Source organism: Nicotiana tomentosiformis, chromosome 6, assembly GCF_000390325.3.
Source record: "Nicotiana tomentosiformis chromosome 6, ASM39032v3, whole genome shotgun sequence".
NCBI classification, from domain to species: domain Eukaryota; kingdom Viridiplantae; phylum Streptophyta; class Magnoliopsida; order Solanales; family Solanaceae; genus Nicotiana; species Nicotiana tomentosiformis.
In genome coordinates this window covers 134,779,507-134,799,934 of record NC_090817.1, presented here as the reverse complement: position 1 = coordinate 134,799,934, position 20,428 = coordinate 134,779,507, and the positions used below count along the sequence as shown (strand labels likewise).

The window sequence follows — 20,428 nt, the reverse complement described above, 5'->3', positions numbered from 1 at the left end:
TATGTTTCAAATTGTCTTGTTTCTAGCTAGCTAATTGTTACTTAATTTTCCAAGGACCAAGAATGAGCTTTCATGGCAGATAAGCATACAAGGCCGGCGAGCGAGTATATGAATGTGACTAACAGTACTGTAGAAATTCTTTTTAGAGATCATTAGATAAAGTAGATATACAATAAAGTAGATTTACAATATAAAAAAATTCAAAACTATTGTGAGTATGCCTAGGGTCGTGTATCGAAAATAAGGCTCTCTATCTTCTACGATAACATCTGCGTATATACTACCTTTTCAAACCTTATTTGTGACATTACACTTGGTTTGTTATTATTATTGTTGTAGATCTATAATAATTAATATGTAACTTTTTATAGCATGAAAAATAAAATAATAACTTAATATATATATAATAAGTTAAATTGACGTGTTAGTATAAAGATTCTTTACATATATAATTTTAAGGCCAAATACATATATAATTGACGTGTAATTTTTTTCGTTTTTCTGCACCCCCTCCCTCCGGGGAAAAAATATATATATTTTATATATTTTCAGTTTTAGTTTTTCATCTTTCGATTTACAGGTTCGAAATTTTACAAGTTCCAAAATTATGAGTTCGGAGCTTTATGTGTTTGGAAGTTTACGGGTTTAGAAATTATAAAGTTTACGGGTTCGAAAGTTCGCGGTTTCAAAAGTTTAGCGGTTCGGAAGTTTATGAAATTTGTGGGTATTTCAGGATATGCATGCACACACGTTTCACAAAATATAAATTTTATTTCAAAATATTTTATTTTTTAATTTTGTTTTTCGAAACCGACCAACTTCGGTCCTTTTTTTGGGCGCAAAATGCAGGAAACTCTTTTAGTGTCCCGCAAAATTTATTTTTTAAGAAACCGACTGAAATCAGTCGATTTTTATATAAACAGTAAATGGGGAAAGAAATAATGAAGATAAAATATGGGGGAAGGAAGTTGGGGGATTAAAAATGGGGCCAACAATTATTTTATTACTGTTAGAGAAGGAAATTTGCCTAAAAATATCTCCCTCACGCGCCTACAGGGTGAGGCAACTCACACTCTGAATCTAGTCAGCTTTTGTGTTAAAGTGAAACATAAAAAATGGGGTTGGAGGGTCAAAATGGAACAAGATTGAGTTAGAGTGCCAAAATAAAAAATTGGGCCAAGTTTAACGTGATGTCTATGTATTTGGCCTAATTTTAATCTATTAATGTATGTCATGTGTATACGTCCAAGGATACATCCCAAGTGTTGTACATCGCTTGTTTTTTTTTTTTTTTTTTTTTGTATAATGATATTATATATTACGGTTGAACTTAAACTACCAGATTCATCCTAAACAACGACTACTATTCAACTGAAGTACTCTTTTTAAAACTATTCGTATAACTGATCACTCGATTAGTTGAGATTGATCAGTTGTAGTTGTGATGTTGTATATATGAGTGTTCTTAGACTGTTTCAAACTCTATTATTGTTACAATTCTAAGCATATGATAAATATGAATTTTAAGGTATCTTATTTAAAAGCAAAAGAGAGTGTATCACATATGTTTGGATCTTCTTTGCAAGTTGAAATCCGACATGGCATCTTCCCTGCAACAAAAGATGACGAGATAGGAGTCTCATCCATGGCCACTAATTAAGAGACCATAGTCAACTTTTTAATAATTTTTTTTAAAAAAAGGTGATGGGAAAAACGTGGTCATTATACAATTTCAGCTACTACAAGTTTAAAAAAAAAACAATAGAAAAGTAAACTCTCAGTCCCATTTCTGATCAGCATGTTTCATCCTTATTAATAACTACTATATATAACAATTGATCGTGTACCTATAATTAACGACGTTAAGTCAGTTCCCATGAGAACTCTCGTTATTTTCATTTTAAACGATTTATTCCAGTCAAATACGTAGAAACTTTGTAATTCACTTTGATTACCCCTTCAATTCCCCCACTTGCACTTCCAACTAAATCAAAATTCAAAAGGGACAATAAATAGTACTGTTTGACTAAAAATATAGATCTTGGTTCAACTAATTAAATTTATATAAATTAGGATTAATCTTAGTCAATAATAATATCCTAAAGACTGAAATTCTGGGCACCGTGATAAATAGCATGTAGATCTATCCCAAAAGCTATGACGATGTACAATATATTTAAGAACTCAAAGAGAAGTAATGTAGCATTAAATAGTAATGAACAACAATAAATGAAAATTATGTAAATAGAATGAATGAGTCACCCGAGAAAGGATAAAATCAATGGATGTTCTTTCTGACAATGATGAATGATGGACATGCCTTTGAATATCTGAGTTATTCTCGGATCCAGTGGAAAAGTGTGGACAAGAATCTTAGTAAAAAGGTTATTTTTGTAGGCTTGTAATGAGACCAGATTCTCTCTTTAAAGTCAAAGTATATTTTACAAAATGAATCTCTCATGTCCCCTATCATTGTGTTTCCTTCTATTTATAGGGAACATGCTCCTAGAAACCCTAATAGTATAAGTGCAAAGAATATCCAGTAGAATATTCTCTTTAATGTCCTATCTTGAAACTAGCCGTTATAACTCTTCAAAGATACTCGACCTCAGTCTCGATCCTTGATGACTCCTCGGCTTCAGCCCATGCTGACTCTCCGACCACGACCTTCATCGTTCCTTAGATCACTTCGACTCGTGACAACCTGGGAGCGTTTCACTAATGCCATTTTGACTTAAATATTCTAAAGATAGATTTTGATTCATACAGTTAGTCCCTCCTTGTGTAAGGCCGGCTTAGCGGGCGGGTTAGATAAGCGGATCATATTGTTGGTGGTCAAGCTAATCTAGCGGACTACTCGGGTTATGGTTGTTGCGGCGAGCAGGTGACGTGGCCCTCTGTGGGCCGCACATTTCAAATGCTTCGAATTTTCCGGGTGATTTGCTGGAGTTATGTTGTCCACGGGTTAGGATGACGCCATGATGTCATGCGTCATTATGATGCATATTCCCGTTGTGTCGCTTTGTTTCGTGTGTTACCTTTGATTAGACCTACCGCTTTGGTTCCGGTGCCAATCATGATGAACCGTTTTCGGTTTTGGTACCATGACCTTTATAGATAGAGATCCTTGAACCCGATTTTGGAGTTTCAAACCCTTTAACGCTTCAAAATCCCATTCTTTTCTCTTGCTCTCTTCTTCTTCGAATTTCTCTTCTCCGTTTCAGTGACATGTATTGTTCTTCATTCTATCTCGTTTGCTATCCTCATTCATTACATCGAATCATGTCTGACATATCTTTTGATGTTGGTGAAGGGAGTCGTGTTGCTCCCTTGGCGGTGGTGTTCCCTCCCATGGGGAGAGCGCTTCCGCCATTGCTGAGGATGAAACCTTCCCGTCGATGGAGAAAATAGTCCCGCATAATCCTGATTCCAGGTCTGATCTTACCAAAGTACCGGACACCACGCCTGGAGTTTTTAAATCAATGATGACGCCTAAGAAATTGATGGAGCTTAAGGCCAAATTCGGCCTTCCCAACCATGTTGAGCTGATCCCGACTGAGGGGGACGTAGTACAGGTCCACCGTCATGGGTATTGCGCTCTCTATGCCTATCCCTTCCTCATCGACTAATCTTTCCCCTTCTCCCGCTAGTGGAGGAATTTTATAGTCACTACGCCGTCTGCCCGGCTCAGCCTACATCATACGTCTACAAGGTGATTAAGATGTTGACCAAATTCGCCGAACTGGCCGAGGTTGAACTAACGCTACGATGCTTAATACACCTATTCGCCCCCGGCTTTTATAGGGGGACAATATTGAACCTTCACTACCGAGGAGGCAACTGTTTGGTGGTGAAGATGGACGACTGGTCTAGTCCAATTTCACACCTCAATTCAAGGTTATGAAAACGGTCGATACAATAATAATACCCAACAAGAGTCGGGGTCGAATTCCGCAGGGAGCTATAGATGGGAGTTAGTAGTATATATTGTAGTGTGAGAGTTTGAATATGTAAGTTTACTCTTCCACAAAATGGGGTTGTTTTAAAGTCTAATTTAAAACTGCAATTGCAAGTTGGGAAATAAAACTAAGAGATTGTTTCTGTGGTTTTTCAAATTTTGTAAAAAGCCTAGGGCTATGACCTTCACCTAGGTGTTTGCCTAATGAGATATAAACCTTAATGCTTGTTTTATTGATCTAGGTGTATTATAGCTACAACACTTAATTACCCACTCAATACCTCTCGGTCAGAGAGTAATTTCCTAACTTGGCTTTCTCAAGTCCAAATGGGTATTGAACAAAACAGTTGACAAAAGCTCAAGTCGGGTTATCACTATCTCTAGATTGAACCTTTTAATTGGGATTATCAATCTCTTGATTGACCCAATTTATTGTTAGTCACGTTTTCCTAGACTAAGTCTCTCTTTCTCAAGTAGAGACCAAGTCAAATAGGCATGAACTAATGTTTGCATCATTAATTCCACAAATAGAAGCAACAACAAGGCTAAATAATAAACACCCAACCATAAACAAGCATTAAATCAAACACCCAATAAGTTTACACACTAGGGTTGGGTTACAACCCTAGTAAAAATCTAGCTACTCTTGCTTGAAATGAAAGAAATAGAAGAAGAAATGATAATTAAACTCATATTGCAAGATCAAAATGATAAAATCTAAGTTAAAATAGCTCAAAATATGAAAAACTACTAAAAAGAGTAAAAGGAAACGGTTACTGTAGCAGCTGATGTCAAAAGTTGATCTAAAAATGTCAAACTCGTCTATTTATACACGACTGAAAATTTCATACAAAAATGCCCTTCGGGAGGTTCTACGGCCGCATAGTTTCATGTGCGATCCGCACTTTTCTTCAATTTGTCAGGATTAGAAGTCTTTGGCCGTATAATTCTGATCTTCGGCCGCAATGTACTCTTTTTACGGTTCGTACTTTTACATCTGCGACCACACCTTGCTCTTCTGCGGTCCGTACTTTTACATCTGCGGTCGCATAGCTCTTCTTCTACGGCCGCACAATTATTGTGCGGTCCACACTTCTGGGGTACTTGGAATGCACCTTCTCTGAACTTTTCTTTGGCTCAGCTTTTGCGGCCGCACAATTCATGCGCTGACCACACTTTGCACCAAACTCTAATGGCTTTTCCTTTACAACCTGCAGCCTCAGATGATATTCTGCAGTCCGCACTTCTGAGCTTCTGTGCCTTTTATGTCCTTGAGTTCAGATTACTCCTTTTTGAGTTGGATTTCATCTCGGGAGTTCATCTTCCAATAATCCTGCAATTAAGCACATTTCATTTGTTTTTGGGAACATAATTAAACACTTTTGGACTAAAATAAAAGCTAAAAGGCGCTAATAAGTAGTCAAAATCCCCATTTATCAACTCCCCCAAACTTAAGTTTTTGCTTATCCTCAAGCAAATAAAGTAGTTCCCACCTCCACAAGTTAAGAGCCATACCAGCTAATCAAAAGTGAGTCATTCACACATCAATTGGCACCAACAATTACCCACACCACTTATGAATTATCAACTAGGCAACAAGTTAAACTTTCATGCACAAATAGTTCTAATGTGACACTTGAGCATCAAGAGTTGACTTTATTCATCAAGGAAGCTCGCTCTTTCATGTAGGTCATTGTGGATCCCAAACTCCTCCTCCTCTACTCTCCGTTTGCCTATCTCGCTTAAGAATTTAGCACTCAATCCAAAGATTTGCGAAAGGTTCACTCATCTCTCTCAAAAGAATGTCGCAAGTACGGCTTTAAGTACCATAGGCGTGCCCCTCATGTAGATCACCACTAATGTAAGTTCACTTGGCTTGAAATCACGTAGGGCTTTTTTGGAATGCAATGAAGGCTTTTGGACTAAGGTTAGATACGTTATGATAGAACGGGTTCATCTTTCCTTAAGCGCTCTATTTTCTTTTCTAGGCTCCTGCTTTCCAACTCTTTGAGGCATTTTCTTTTCCTTGGGGGGAACTAGAGAGACTTAATATCACTCTTTCTTGACCATGATATTCATTTTCTCCCTCTTTTGATTTCTCCATACTTTGCATCATTACTTTTCTTTGAATCCCATCAACTGTTCAACTTATTCACTTTCTTTTTGCACTTTTCTTTTTGTTCTTTCCTTTTCTTGCCTTTTCTTCTCATCAATTCTTTTCTTTTTGTGCCTTGATACCTCTTTCAAGTTCCTCGTCTCTCTCCCAAACATACGTTTTTAGCTAATTGTTTCACAAGAGTGTTAAGGAAAGCTCGGGTGCCAAGAGAGGGTTACGACAAAACGGGTAAAAGCTTGTAACATGGTTATCAAATGAGAAGGATTTTAGGCTAAAATGGGTTGACTAGGGATAACAACATTGGTAGGAAATGGAAAACTTCAACCGGGCCAAGGAGAGCCTACAATCACTTCTCAAGCCAAGCAAAACTTAAAAGTTTGCCTAGAAACACATTCGGGGCAAGTTCTAGACCATTCGCACGGGTACTTGGACTTGCAACACAAACATCTCATCTCTCACGCATCTGGATTGTTAAAGAGGATAGAGTCGAGGGCCCACAACGACCATATTCAAGATTGAAAATCACTATGGTTCGATTAAACCACTCGATGATTGCCTAAGTCAACACAAAAGTCATAATGCAATACTAGAGTTATTTCTTTCCAAAAACCTTATTTCTAACCATAAGCATGTACTTGATGATTGCCTAAGTCAACATAAGAGTCACAAGGTCACTAACTAGAGTTATTTATTTTCAAAAACCTTGTTTTTAACCATAAGCACGTAGTTAAGCATGTTGGTGCCAAGTGAAGCATGTTTGACTTTTCGAGCATGACTCAATTAGGTATTTTTATTCGTTACTACTACTATTATTACCTAAACACCAAAACAGACTCAGTCTCTTAAGAAGTTTGTCACGCCATCCATCGTTGGAAAGAGCTACCCGGTTCACACAAAAACCACCTTTGGAAAGAACTCTGGCATTAAGAAAACCAAAGGCTTATTAACTACTAAAACATAACAAGAAGCTACTAATTCAAAAAGAAAACAAACATAAAGATAAAGAAGCTATAAAACAAGGAACTATTGAAAGCGTAATGAATATACATAATGAGAGATAAGAAAGAATATATACATGATGAGAAAGAAGAAGAAAATAGTAATAAGTTAATTACATGCCAAATGTCTCATAGTTATCAAAATATAGAATTATCAAAATGTGTCAAAGAATCTCCACCCCCGAATAAAAATAAGCATTACCCCCAATTCATAACAAAATAAGAGTAAAAGAAGGGTGAAAGTGAAGAAAACTCCCTATGGCTCTGTGGCCATCTCTGTGTCCCCAACAGTGGCACCGAACTTAGCCTCATCCAATTGGATCTCATCATCCTCAAGTTCGGGAATGGCTGGGTTGGTGAACATATGATGGACTGCCTCAGCAGTGTCAGCAACAATGTCTGGCTCATCAGACTGGCCAACTAGAGCTGTAGGTATTGTATGATCTGGGCATGGGTGGTGCGGGTCTATCAACATATCAAATGGAATATCTCCGGCTGCTGCAATCTTGGTAACCTGTTGCCGGAGCTTGTCCGCTGACTTCTTGGAGGCCTAGGACTTTTGCATCTTCTTCACTTCCTTTCCCAGCTCTTTTATCACTGACCCATGCTACACTAGAGTGGCCATTATTGTGTTCTGATTTTCCAAGAGCTTCTTCAGGGTTTCTTAAACTGTGGGTGGAATCTGAGGTGCCGAAATAGATAAATGTGCTACAACATGACTGGATATGTTAGATATATTTGTAGTAGCTATCTGCAGCAGTGTCTGGGAGATTCGCAGCGCAGAAAGTAGAGCAGAGGGCATAGGCACCGACTTCAAAGCCAAGATGGAAGGCACTGAGGCTGAAGGTGGAGGCATAGAAGCTACACTGGCTGAAAGATCTGCTGAAATGGATGGCATATCGGCTGTCTCTGTAGCTACCACCTATGTCTCATCAGACTAGCCTACGGTGGTAATCGGCTGACCCTTTCTCTTCGGGTTGTGTGCATCCATAAGAGAATACCATAAGAAGGGCTTCTTAGCCAGGACCTTTGTATCGAAATCTCTTGGCTCCACCCGTGCATCTGTAAGGTACTTAGTGATAGTGTTGGGATACGGGTAGGAGGTATCAGCTTGCTTGGCAACCACATACATGTTGGCCGACATCATGGCATCCACATTGATCGGGTACCCGGCCATGATGAAGGCAACTAGAACTGCCCGCGAAATAGGTAGGTTTGTTTCATTCTGGCACGGGTCTAGTCTGTTGCATACAAAGTTCTGCCATCCCTTTGCCTCGATGTTTAGGGTGTTCCACTGAATAGGAACCCTTGCTGTGATCCATGGTGGTGGTGGCCCTAGGGCTACAAGAATCACAACTATCCATGGGCGAGCTGCATCACCCATCGCTAGCTTCTCCAAGTATTGTGCAGGCTCAACATCCTCAAACCCCAAGTAGGAGTTCAGTGTGTGCTGGTCAAATCGCACCTTCAGGTTCCTCACTTTTGTCACTTTGGTCCCTTTCTTTATGTGTGCCACATTGGCGTAGAACTCCCGGACTAGATACTCCCTGGCATCCACTACACTTTGGGTGAACCAAATCTACCCCTTCCATTCTCGGAACTGTCTCAAGACTGCTGGATTATACTTTTCAAGGTTTCAGTTGGAATTGTCGCTCAAGAGTGAGCGATCTCATTGGCCACCACTCACAGAAATTAGTGAAGGCAGCCAGACTGACGAAACGGTCCTCCTAGACCTCTTTCTTCTTCGACCTCTCAAGATCAGCAACTGTAGTATCTCCCCCTCGGCCATCATCCGAAATATCATCAACTGCAGTCACTGGTGCCTCAGGGACAAGTGTAGAGGAGGGCTCTGAAGCCTGACTCGCACTCTCTGAATTCTCAGAGGTGCTATGTGATGTGGAAGGCATCCCGGAGTTGATACCTCTTCGATGGCTTTGATTGGACAACCGGATGCTCTTGAGTTAATTTTCCCTCTGATGCTTCCCTAGATGGGGCATAAGAACTGGATTCGTAGGGCTACACATTTCTTTCTCGGCCGACTGTAGCCTTCTTTGCGATTATCTTTTGGAGGGCAAGGGGTAAAGTACTTTTGCTTCGGCCTCTAGAAGTTTCAGCCCTCCCCTTTGACATATGTCAGTTGTAAGTCAAGTGCAACAGACAATGAACACACAGTGTAAACCATATTTGTAGGGTGGGGAAGTGTGGTCTTCACAATTATAAGTGCGACTGCAGGTTGATCTTGCGACTGCATTACTAGATCTGCGGTCCACACAATTATTAGTGCGACCGTAGATTTGGAGTGTGGTTCGCACTTTTATCATCGCGGTTGCACATTAGACTTATTAACATGTCAACTTTCTAAAGATAGAGATTGGGCTGTTTTGCGGCCGCACTCATTTTTCTGCGGCCGCGATGGGATTTCTGCGGTCCGCACAATTTCAAGTGCGGCCGCATAATCAACCTTGACTAAAGAACCTTAATCTCAATTTCTACGGACGGCACAACTTCTTGTGCGACCGTAGATTTCAAAACAATTACGAGCAGACTTTCTAGGGTTGTTCCATTTTTGCACAAATTCGACATGGTATTAACAATTAAGCATGAAAATCAATTCACCCATTCCCCATAGAGAAATTATCAATTGACCCACTACAGTTTAAACCCCACATAGTTGTAAAATTGAAATCTATTGACAAATGGCGTAAAGCTACCTAACAAATTGTAAATTAAACTAAAAATTGAAAAATTCTATGAGTAATTGAAGCATACCAGATATGAAGTAGTTCAAATAAGTGAACACAGATGTGGATTGAGTGTGGCAGATGATTGAACAAACGCTTTCAATTTTTTAGAATTTTGAGTGCTCAGAGAGGGAAAAAAATGTACAGTAGTCCTAGGTTCACTATTTATACAGATGGTCGGATTAAGAGGGACAAAGTGCTGAGTGCGGCCGCAGAATTCCTTCTGCGGTCCCCCCAAAATTGCTCTAACTGCTACATCACTAGCATCATACATGAGCTCAAAAGGAATACTCCAATTAGGAGCGGTGATAATGGGAGTGGTTGTCAACTTGAACTTTAGCAATTCAAAGGCTCTCATGCAATCATCATTGAAGTGAAATTTAGCATCCCTATCTAAGAGCTTGAACAATGGGTTCACCATTTTAGAAAATTCCTTTATGAAGCGCCGGTAGAACTCCGCGTGACCCAAGAAACTTCTCACGCCTTTCACTGAGGTTGGAGGTGGAAGTTTAGAAATCACCTCTATCTTTGTCTTGTCGACCTCTATACCATTCTTTGAAATCTTGTGGCCAAGGACAATGCTTTCCTCGACCATGAAATGACATTTCTCCCAATTCAACACCAAGTTTGTTTCTTCACACCTTGCTAATACTCTATCCAAATTTGCCAAGCAATCATCAAAGGAATCCCCAACTACCGAGAAGTCATCCATGAAGACTTCAAGGTAGTCCTCTACCATATCCGTAAAGATCGCCATCATACACCGTTGAAAAGTCATCGGTGCATTGCATAAGCCAAATGACATTCGCTTGAAAGCGAAAGTGCCATAGGGACTAAGTTGTTTTCTCTTGATCTTCTGGGGTAATAAGGATTTGGTTGTAGCTCGAATATCCATCTAGAAAGCAATAGAAAGCATGTTCGGCCAGCCTATCAAGCATTTGGTCAAGGAAGGGAAGTGGAAAATGGTCTTTCCTCGTGACTTTTATTAGCTTCCGATAGTCCATACACACTCTCCACCCGGTCACTGTTCTTGTGGGAATCATCTCGTTCTTGTTATTGGTGACTACTGTTATGCCCCCTTTCTTCGGGACACATTGCATCAGAGAGGTCCACGAACTGTTAGAAATGGGTAGACAATCCCGACATCTAACCATTTGATGATCTCCTTTTTGACCACATCTTGCATGGCTTCACTCAGTCTCCTTTGATGTTCAATTTATGGTTTGACATCTTCCTCCAAGTTAATCTTTTGCATTCAAAATATGGGGCTTATTCCTCAAATATCCGCCAAAGTCCACCCAATAGCCTTCTTCCTCTTGTGGAGAACCACCAATGTAGAGTCAACCTGCACATTAGTCAAATAAGAGGAAAGAATAACCGGTAAAGTGGAACAAGGGCCAAGAAGTTCATACCTAAGATGTGGAGGCAATGTCTTCAACTCCAAGATAGGAAGGTCTTCAATTGAAGGCTTTGTAGGAGGAGTTTTCCTATTCTTAAGATCCAAGGAGAGTTTCCGGAGTGCATAGTTATACGTCCCCATTCCTTATAAAGAATTAACACATTCCATGAAGCCATCCATCTCGTCATCATCAACATTTAGCAAGACTGCCTCCAACATATCACCCACATTAATCATGGCACTTGTATCATCAAAAATTAAATCGATCACCAAGTCCATGAGAGAACACATTTCATTGCTATTTGGTTGCCGCATAGATTTGCACACGTGGAACACTACCTTTTCATCACCCACCCGGAAAGTGAGTTCTCCAGCTTCCACATCAATAAGAGCCTTCCCCGTAGCAACGAAAGGTCTACTAAGAATAATCGGTACCTCATAGTCCACTTCACAATCAAGAATAATAAAATTCGCCGGGAGAATGAACTTATCAACACGAACTAATACATATTCAATCACCCTAACGGTCTCTTTATTGTACGATCGGCCATTTATAATCTCATAGATGTGGGTCTTGGTTTCCCAATCCCCAAGGTCTTGAAAATCGAATAGGGCATCAAATACTCACCCCAAGATCATAAAGAGATTTTGCAAACTCGGCACTTCCAATGGTACAAGGTATTGTGAAAGCACCAGGATCTTCCAATTTAGGAGCCATCGAATGCACAATTGCACTAACTTGATGAGTGACTTTGATAGTTTCGAAATTCATCGACCGCTTCTTTGTCACAAAGTCCTTCATAAACTTTGCATAGTCGAGCATTTGCTCCAAGGCTTCTACAAATAGCACATTTATCGAGAGACTCTTCATCATATCAATGAACTTTTTGAATTGATTCTCGCCATTTTTCTTGGCAAGATTTTGAGGATATGGAGGTGGCGGCTTAGGCAATGGTGCCTTAGCCTTTTGCACTACCGGTTCTGGTAGGTCAATCATATGATCCCTAGACGGGTTCACTTCCTCTTGAGTCTCTTCCACCGTGTCATCTATATCAATCCCCACTTCATCATTTTCTTGCACCATATTGCTCGGGATCTCCTCTTCTTCTACCACTTTCTCATCATCCATAATTTGCCTTTGACTTGAGGTGGGTGCATTCCCACCTCTTTCACTTCTTGTAGTAAAGGCCATGGTATGCCCCGTATTGTTCCCACCCTTTGGTTTCACCACCGTATCACTTGGTAGTGCCCCCTTAGGGTAAGCATTTAACGCTTGAGAGATTTTCCCCATTTGTACTTCTATGTTGCGAATCGATGTGTTGTGTGAAGCAAGTTGGGAATCAGAATCGACATTCTTCTCCATCATTTGCTTGAACATGTTCTCAATACGGTCCATTTTGTTGTTGGAAGAACTAGGACCATAGGAAGGATAAAGAGGTGGGTTGCTCGGTTGTTGATACATTAGGGGCCTTTGAAAACCCGATCCCCTATTTCTTTGATTGTTATTCCACCCGCCTTGATTGTTGCCCCCTAATTGCCTTGGTTATTGTTGTTATGCCAATTTTCTTGATTATTGCTTCCACTCCAATTGCCTTGATTGTTGTTGTTATTCCAATTGCTCTGATTGTTTCCACCACTCCAATTACCTTGTGAGAACTCCAATTGCCTTAACTATTTTGAAGTCTATATTGTTGTTGCCTTGGGCCTTGGAAGTTATTTCTTTTCCCTTGAAAGTTGTTTACACATTGGACCTCTTCTTCGTGATCGTTATAAGAATTATCTCGATCAAATCCACTATCATCTTGCTCAAATTTGTCCACTCTTTTTTTCACTTGTGGACTTATTATTCTTCGCTTGTTCACCATCATATGAATCCCTCCATTGCATTGACTTGCCTCGGGTTTTGCAATTGTTGAAGTTGAGCCTTTGCCAATTGATACATGGTGGTTGTTAACTCGGCTATGGCTTGACCATGGTCATGGAAATCTTTGTGAAGAAGAATCACACTGGGATCACCTTGTAGAACATTGGCCCGAGATTGTCACGCCGATAAAGTATCCGCCATTTCATCCAAGATATCACACGCCTCCGCATAAGGCGTAGTCATGAAGTTCCCATCGGCAAGTTGATTCACTACCATAAGGCGTTGTATTGATCCCCCGATAGAAAGTTTGTTGAATCATGTTCTCCATCATATCATTATTGGGGCACTCTTTAACCATTGTTCTATACCTTTCTCATATCTCGTGTAGTGGTCCATTGGGCTCTTGCTTGAATGCTAGAATTTCATCCCAAAAAATAACCATGTACCCAGGAGAGAAGTACTTAGAAATAAATTTCTCCGCTAATTCTTCCCACATATGAATGAAATGATTTGGCAAACGTTCCAACGAATCTAAAGCTTTCCCCCATATAGAGAAGGAAAAATTCCTTAGCCTTAAATCATCCTCGGAGACATTTGTTTGTTTACTCCCCCAACACATATCTACGAACCCCTTCAAGTGTTTATATGCATTTTGACCTGGCGCACCGGTGAAGAACCCTCATTTCTCAAGCAAAGTGAGCATCACGCTAGTTATTTGGAAGTTGCCCGCCCTAATACGAGAAGGGACTATAGCACTTGCATACCCTTCATTCGGCAACACCCGGTGTGGCGCTGCTCGTGGTGGAGGTGGGGGTGGAGCGTGCACATTGTCTTGAGGTGCTCGATCTCGTCTATTGGCTTGAGGTTCAAGAGGGACCTCATCCATTTGATCATCCTCAATATCCACATCTCCCAAAGGTATGTTTCCAAGCTCATTGTTTGCCATGATTTCACCTATAATTTCTCAACACGTTAGCAACAAGGAAGGTAAAGAAAATGTTCCCCAAAACACACCTAAATATATAGCTAACACCGTTTTTAGCTCCCAGCAATGACGCCAAAAATTGGTCTCATCCAATTTCACACCTCAATTCAAGGTTATCAAAACGGTCAATATAATAATAATATCCAACAAAAGTCGGGGTCGAATTTCTTAGGGAGCTATAGATGGGAGTTAGTAGTATATATCGTAGCGTGAGAGTTTGAATATCTAAGTTTACTCTTCCACAAAATGGGGTTGTTTTAAAGTCTAATTTAAAACTACAATTGCAAGTTGGGAAATAAAACTAAGAGATTATTTTTGTTGTTTTTTAAATGTTGTAAGAAGCCTAGGGCTATGACTTTCACCTAGGTGTTTGCCTAATGGGATATAAACCTTAATGCTTGTTTTATTGATCGGGGTATATTATAGCTATCAACACTCAATTACCCACTAAATGCCTCTCGGTCAGAGAGTGATTTTGCCCAATTTGGCTTTCTCAAGTCCAAATCGGTATTGAACAAAACGGTTGATAAAAGCTCAAGTCGGGTTATTACTATCTCTAGATTGAACCTTTTAATTGGGATTATCAATCTCTCGATAGATTCAATTTCTTGTTAGCCAAGTTTTTCTAGACTAAGTCTCTCTTTCTTAAGTAGAGACCAAGTCAAATAGATATACCTGGGAAACGTCAAAGGTCGACGGTCGAAGAGCTGGAGCAGGTCGTACTGATCGGGCATCTACCCGATCGAAAGGTATACCTGGGAACGGAGTTAACCCCCGAGCTTAGAGAAAAACTCATTACATTTCTTATCAATAATATGGATTATTTTTCTTGGTCCCATATAGATATGATAGGTATCCCGCCGGAAATCGCTACACATTGACTAAGCTTGGACCCGAAGTCCCGGCCAGTAAAACAAAAGAGAAGACCCCAGTCCGAGGTAAAACATGCATTCATCAAGGATGAGGTAACCAAACTTCTCAAAATAGGATCCATTCGGGAGGTAAAATATCCTGAATGGTTAGCAAACGTAGTCGTAATCCCTAAAAAGGAAAATAAACTTAGGATGTGCGTAGATTATAAAGATTTAAACAAAGCATGTCCTAAAGACTCTTTTCCTCTGCCGAATATCGATTGCATGATCGATGCCACGGCTGGTCACGAGATCCTTAGTTTTATTGATGCCTACTCCGGGTATAATCAAATACAAATGAACCTGGAGGATCAGGAAAAGACTTAGTTCATCACTAAGTACGACACCTATTGTTATAATGTAATGTCGTTTGGACTAAAAAATACTGCTGCCACTTATCAACGCTTAGTAAATTGAATGTTCGAAGAACAAATAGGTAAGTCAATGGAAGTTTATATTGACTATATACTAGTTAAGTCTCTGTGAGTAGAGGACCATTTGACACATTTGCAGGAGACCTTCGATATAGTAAGGAAATACAACATGAAACTCAACCCGGGGAAGTGTGCATTCGGGGTCGGCTCGGGCAAGTTCCTCGTCTTTATGGTATCAAATCAGGGTATCGAAATCAACCCCGATAAGATCAAGGCAATCGAAGACATCACAATCGTGGATAATGTTAAGGTCGTACAAAGATTAACAGGGCGCATAGCCGCCCAAGGCCGATTCATCTCAAAGTCTTCAGATAGAAGTCACAAGTTCCTCTCGCTGCTCAAAAAGAAGAACAATTTTGCATGGACCCCGGAATGCCAAAAAGCATTGGAAGAGTTAAAGCGGTACCTCTCGAGCCCGCCACTGCTTCATACTCTAAAAGTAGACGAGCAACTCTACTTGTACTTAGCAGTCTCAAAAATCGCGGTAAGTGAAGTCCTAGTTCGAGAAGAGCAAGGTACGCAATTTCCTATTTACTATGTTAGTAGAACTCTAGGCGAGGCTGAGACCCGGTACCCATACTTAGAAAAATTGGCGCTTGCCCTAATAAGCGCCTCTAGGAAATTAAAACCATATTTTCAATGTCACCCAATTTGTGTGGTGACCACTTATCCTCTTCGCAATATTTTTGCATAAGCCCGAACTCTCAGGCCGATTGGCCAAATGGGCTGTCGAAATCAGTGGGTACGATATCGAGTATCAACCCCGAATGGCCATCAAATCTCAAATCTTATGTGGCCGACTTTATGCCAGCCCTCGTACCTGAGGTCAAAAAAGAACTATTATTAAAATCGGGTACAACATCGGGGGTGTGGACCCTATTCACAGACGGCGCTTCGAACATGAAGGGGTCCGAGCTAGGCATCGTTTTGAAGCCGCCCACAGGTAATACAATTAGACAGTCTATCAAAACTTCCAAGTTAACTAACAACGAGGATGAGTATGAGGCCATGATTACAGGTCTCGAGCTAGCTAAGAGTATGGGAGCAGAGGTCATCGAAGCCAAATATGACTCCTTGCCTGTGGTAAACCAAGTCAACGGAACCTTCGAGGTTCGAGATGATTGAATGTAGAGATACTTGGATAAATTATAGGTGACACTACATCGGTTTCAGGAATAGACCCTACGGCATGTACCTCGAGAGCAAACCAGTGAAGCCGATGCCCTTGCAAATTTGGGGTCGTCGGTCGAAGACGACGAAATTAGCACAGGGATTGTCGTGCAACTTTTGAGGTCAGTGATCGAAGAAGGCCACGCAGAAATAAACTCCACAAGTCTGACCTGGAATTGGAGGAATAAATATATCGAGTACCTAAATAACGAAAAGTTTCCGTCGGATCCTAAGGAATCAAGGACTCTACGTACGAAGGCTGCATGATTCACATTGGCCGAAGATGGAACACTATATAGAAGGATGTTCGATGGACATTTGGAAATATGTTTGGGTCCAGGAGACACCGACTACGTCCTACGGGAAATTCACGAGGGAACTTGCGGAAATCATTCCGGTGCAAAATCATTGGTTTGCAAAGTCATCAGAGCAGGATACTAATGGGCCAATATGGAAAAAGATACGAAGGAATTCGTTTAAAAGTGTGACAAGTGTCAAAGATATGCGCTGATGATCCACCAACCCGGGGAGCAACTCCATTCGGTCCTATCCCCATGGCCGTTCATGAAATTAGGAATGGATATTGTCGGCCCACTACCATCGGCCCCAAGTAAAGCTAAATTCATTTTATTTATGACTGACTATTTCTCTAAATGGGTTGAAGCACAGGCCTTCGAAAAAGTTAGGGAAAAAGAAGTTATCGACTTCATCTGGGACCACATTATATGTCGATTCAGAATGCCTGCCAAGATCGTATGTGACAATGGAAAACAATTCATCGGCAACAAAGTAACAAAGTTTCTTGAAGATCACATAATCAAAAGGATATTTTCAATGCCATATCACCCCAGTGGGAATGAACAGGCAGAATTAACGAACAAAACCATCATTCAAAATTGAAAGAAAAGGTTGAACGACTCTAACGGAAAATGGAGAGAAATGTTGCCCGGGGTCCAGGTAAAGGTAAATTCATTTTATTTATGACTGACTATATCTCTAAATGGGTTAAGCACAGGCCTTCGAAAAAGTCAAGGAAAAAGAAGTTATCGACTTCATCTGGGACCACATTATATGTCGATTCAGAATGCCTGCCGAGATCGTATGTGACAATGGAAAACAATTCATCGGCAACAAAGTAACAAAGTTTCTTGAAGATCACAAAATCAAAAGGATCTTGTCAACTCCATATCACCCCAGTGTGAACGAACAGGCAGAATCAACGAACAAAACCATTATTTAAAATTTAAAGAAAAGGTTGAACGACGCTAATGGAAAATGGAGAGAAATGTTGCCCGAGGTCCTTTGGGCGTATCGAACAACGTCAAAATCCAGTACGGGTTCAACACCATTGTCTTTAGTATATGGCGCCGAAGCTCTAATCCTGGTCGAAATCGGGGAACCTAGCGTCAGATTTTGATATACAACAGAAGAGTCAAATTACGAGGCTATGAATACAAGTATCGAATTGCTAGATGAAAAACGGGAAAGCGCCCTCGTTCGAATGGCCACACAGAAGCAACGGATCGAAAGGTACTACAACCGAAGAGCCAATTTTCGACATTTTAGAACCGGGACTTAGTACTGAGAAAAGTCACCCTCAATACTCGAGACCCAAATGAAGGAAAACTCGGGCCAAATTGGGAGGGACCGTATCAGATCCTCGATATCATCGGAAAATGATCTTACAAACTCGGCACGATGAACGACGAACAGTTGTCAAATAATTGGAACGTGTCACTCCTCAAACGATATTACTGCTAAGGTACAACCTTCTCCATTTTCATTTATATTTTATACTAACCGTTTGCAGGTGTTTAATCGAAGACATCAAAGGATTCTTCAAACGCAGTCCTTCGGTCTGAAAGCACGCGTTGCACTCTTTTTCCCTTAGACCGGTTTTTATCCTAAATGGGTTTTTTCGGGGAGGTTTTTAACGAGGCAACCATTGTCCATCTAACTTAGAGCAATTCAACAGTATCCGAGGCTCCTTTACAATCAACCTCGAATACTGGGGGGCATCACCCTCGGATAGTTACAAGGAAAATACTTCGTGTCGATAGGGTCTCGATAGGTAAATTTTGTAGAGGAGCAAACGGTCAAATGAACTGTGTCCGTGTAGATTACTCGAGCCCTAATGGCAAAACATGTACGCATGTACAATTTATTGGAAGAAGTATTTTTCCTTACCAGATGCTCCTTGTTTTAGAAAAATTTATACTTAGCAATTTCGTACTTATGATCTATGGTGGAAATTGGCTTAAGGGCCGATCACAACTGAAGTTCAAACAATTTATCCGATACTCGGGGATTGCCGTCAAAACAATCGACACGATCGAATTTCTAAACCTCGAGATCATAAGACCTTTTAATCCTCGATTTTATAGGCCACAGCCAGCCCACTCGGGAACTGATACTTCAAACAAGTTCGAAGTATAACAGGGGAACAAGCCCAAAAGGCGAATCCCAAGTTAAAGGCTACGGCCAAATCAACACGGTTCAGAGACGTCCGATTTCCGTTATTAAACAAGCCTTCGAATATTTTCATAAACCGGTTAAAAAAGGCTACCCTCGGTAAAATTTCTAAGGGTCTCGATAATATTGACCCTCGAAAACCGTAATGGATACAAAGGCGTTCGAACTCTCGAACAAATTCTTTATTTTATGCCAAGGCATTGCGAAATAAAGGGTCTCGATAATATCGATCCTTGAAAATCCTAATGGGTACGGAACCGTTCGAACTCTCAAGCAAATCCTTTATTTCGTGTTAAGGCAAAACATAATTTATATGATTAAACGATAAACTTATCAAGCCAAAAATGGGGAGAAAGCCATTCTTTTTGCTATAGTCATATCAGCCTAATTTAAGAATCTAAAGGGTCAGTTTATTTTTGAGTTCGAAGAAATCATCCTCACTCAATTAAAATCTAAGAGTCACCCTATTCCGAGTTCGAGCAAGTACTCACTCGATTATAAATACTACACTAGTTGTGTTTTGATCAAAATGCCTAAGCCTCGAACTTATGAACAAAACTTTCACAAGGCATAAAAGAAATAAAGACAAGTCGGAAAGGAAAGAGATCTTTATATATATGAATATTTACAAGGTCCGATCAGGATCCTATACAAAAGATCAAAAGTGAAAAATCCTAAGGTTCCTGATCTCCTCTGGGGGCAGCTTCTTTTACATCGAGGTCCTCCCCATTCTCGGACCCGCTCTTGCTGCCATCATCATCATCATCATCGAAAGTGGCCAGCACTCCAGCTTCGGCTTCATGCTCTCTAGCCTTTGCTATCTCGTTGGTAAGATCGAAACCTCGAGCCTGAATCTTCTCGAGGGTTTCCCTCCGAGATTGACATTTGGCGAGTTCAGCAATCCAATATGCTCGAGTTTGAGCGGTCTCAGATGCCTCTCTCGCTTGGACTTGAACGGCTTCAGCATCGGCCCGATAGACGGCCACGATCGCATCCGCCTCGGCCTTTGCATTTTCGACTTCAGATTTGTCCTTGGCAAGTTCGGAAGCCAACCGAGCCTTGAGCTCCTCTATTTTCCTTGCTTGAACTGAGATCTTCTCCTTCATGCCTTGAAGTTGACTTTTGACCGATGATAATTGGGCTCGAGCACTCTCTTTTTCTGCAGCGAAGCGGTCCATACCTTCTTTCCACCCCAAGGACTCCGCCTTTATCATGTCGACCTCCTCACGGAACTGCTTGTAATGACCCGACCGGTCGTTTTACTTGCTTGAACCCCGTTCCCCTAAATAAGACTTTCTGTATTTGCTTTTACTGATTTATGACTTGCGGGGATGGTTGGTTCGGGATTTAGAAGAGTTTGGGTTGAAATCAGAACACTTG

The 20,428-nt window shown here is 40.7% G+C and overlaps 1 protein-coding gene across 1 annotated transcript; it reads right to left on the bottom strand.

Moving 5' to 3' along the window:
• Positions 1-19,722: 19,722 nt before the first annotated feature.
• LOC138894807 (uncharacterized) lies at positions 19,723-20,154 on the bottom strand. The gene has a single exon (XM_070179537.1). It carries the CDS (start codon positions 20,152-20,154, stop codon positions 19,723-19,725), a length of 432 nt encoding a protein of 143 aa, XP_070035638.1.
• Positions 20,155-20,428: the final 274 nt, after the last annotated feature.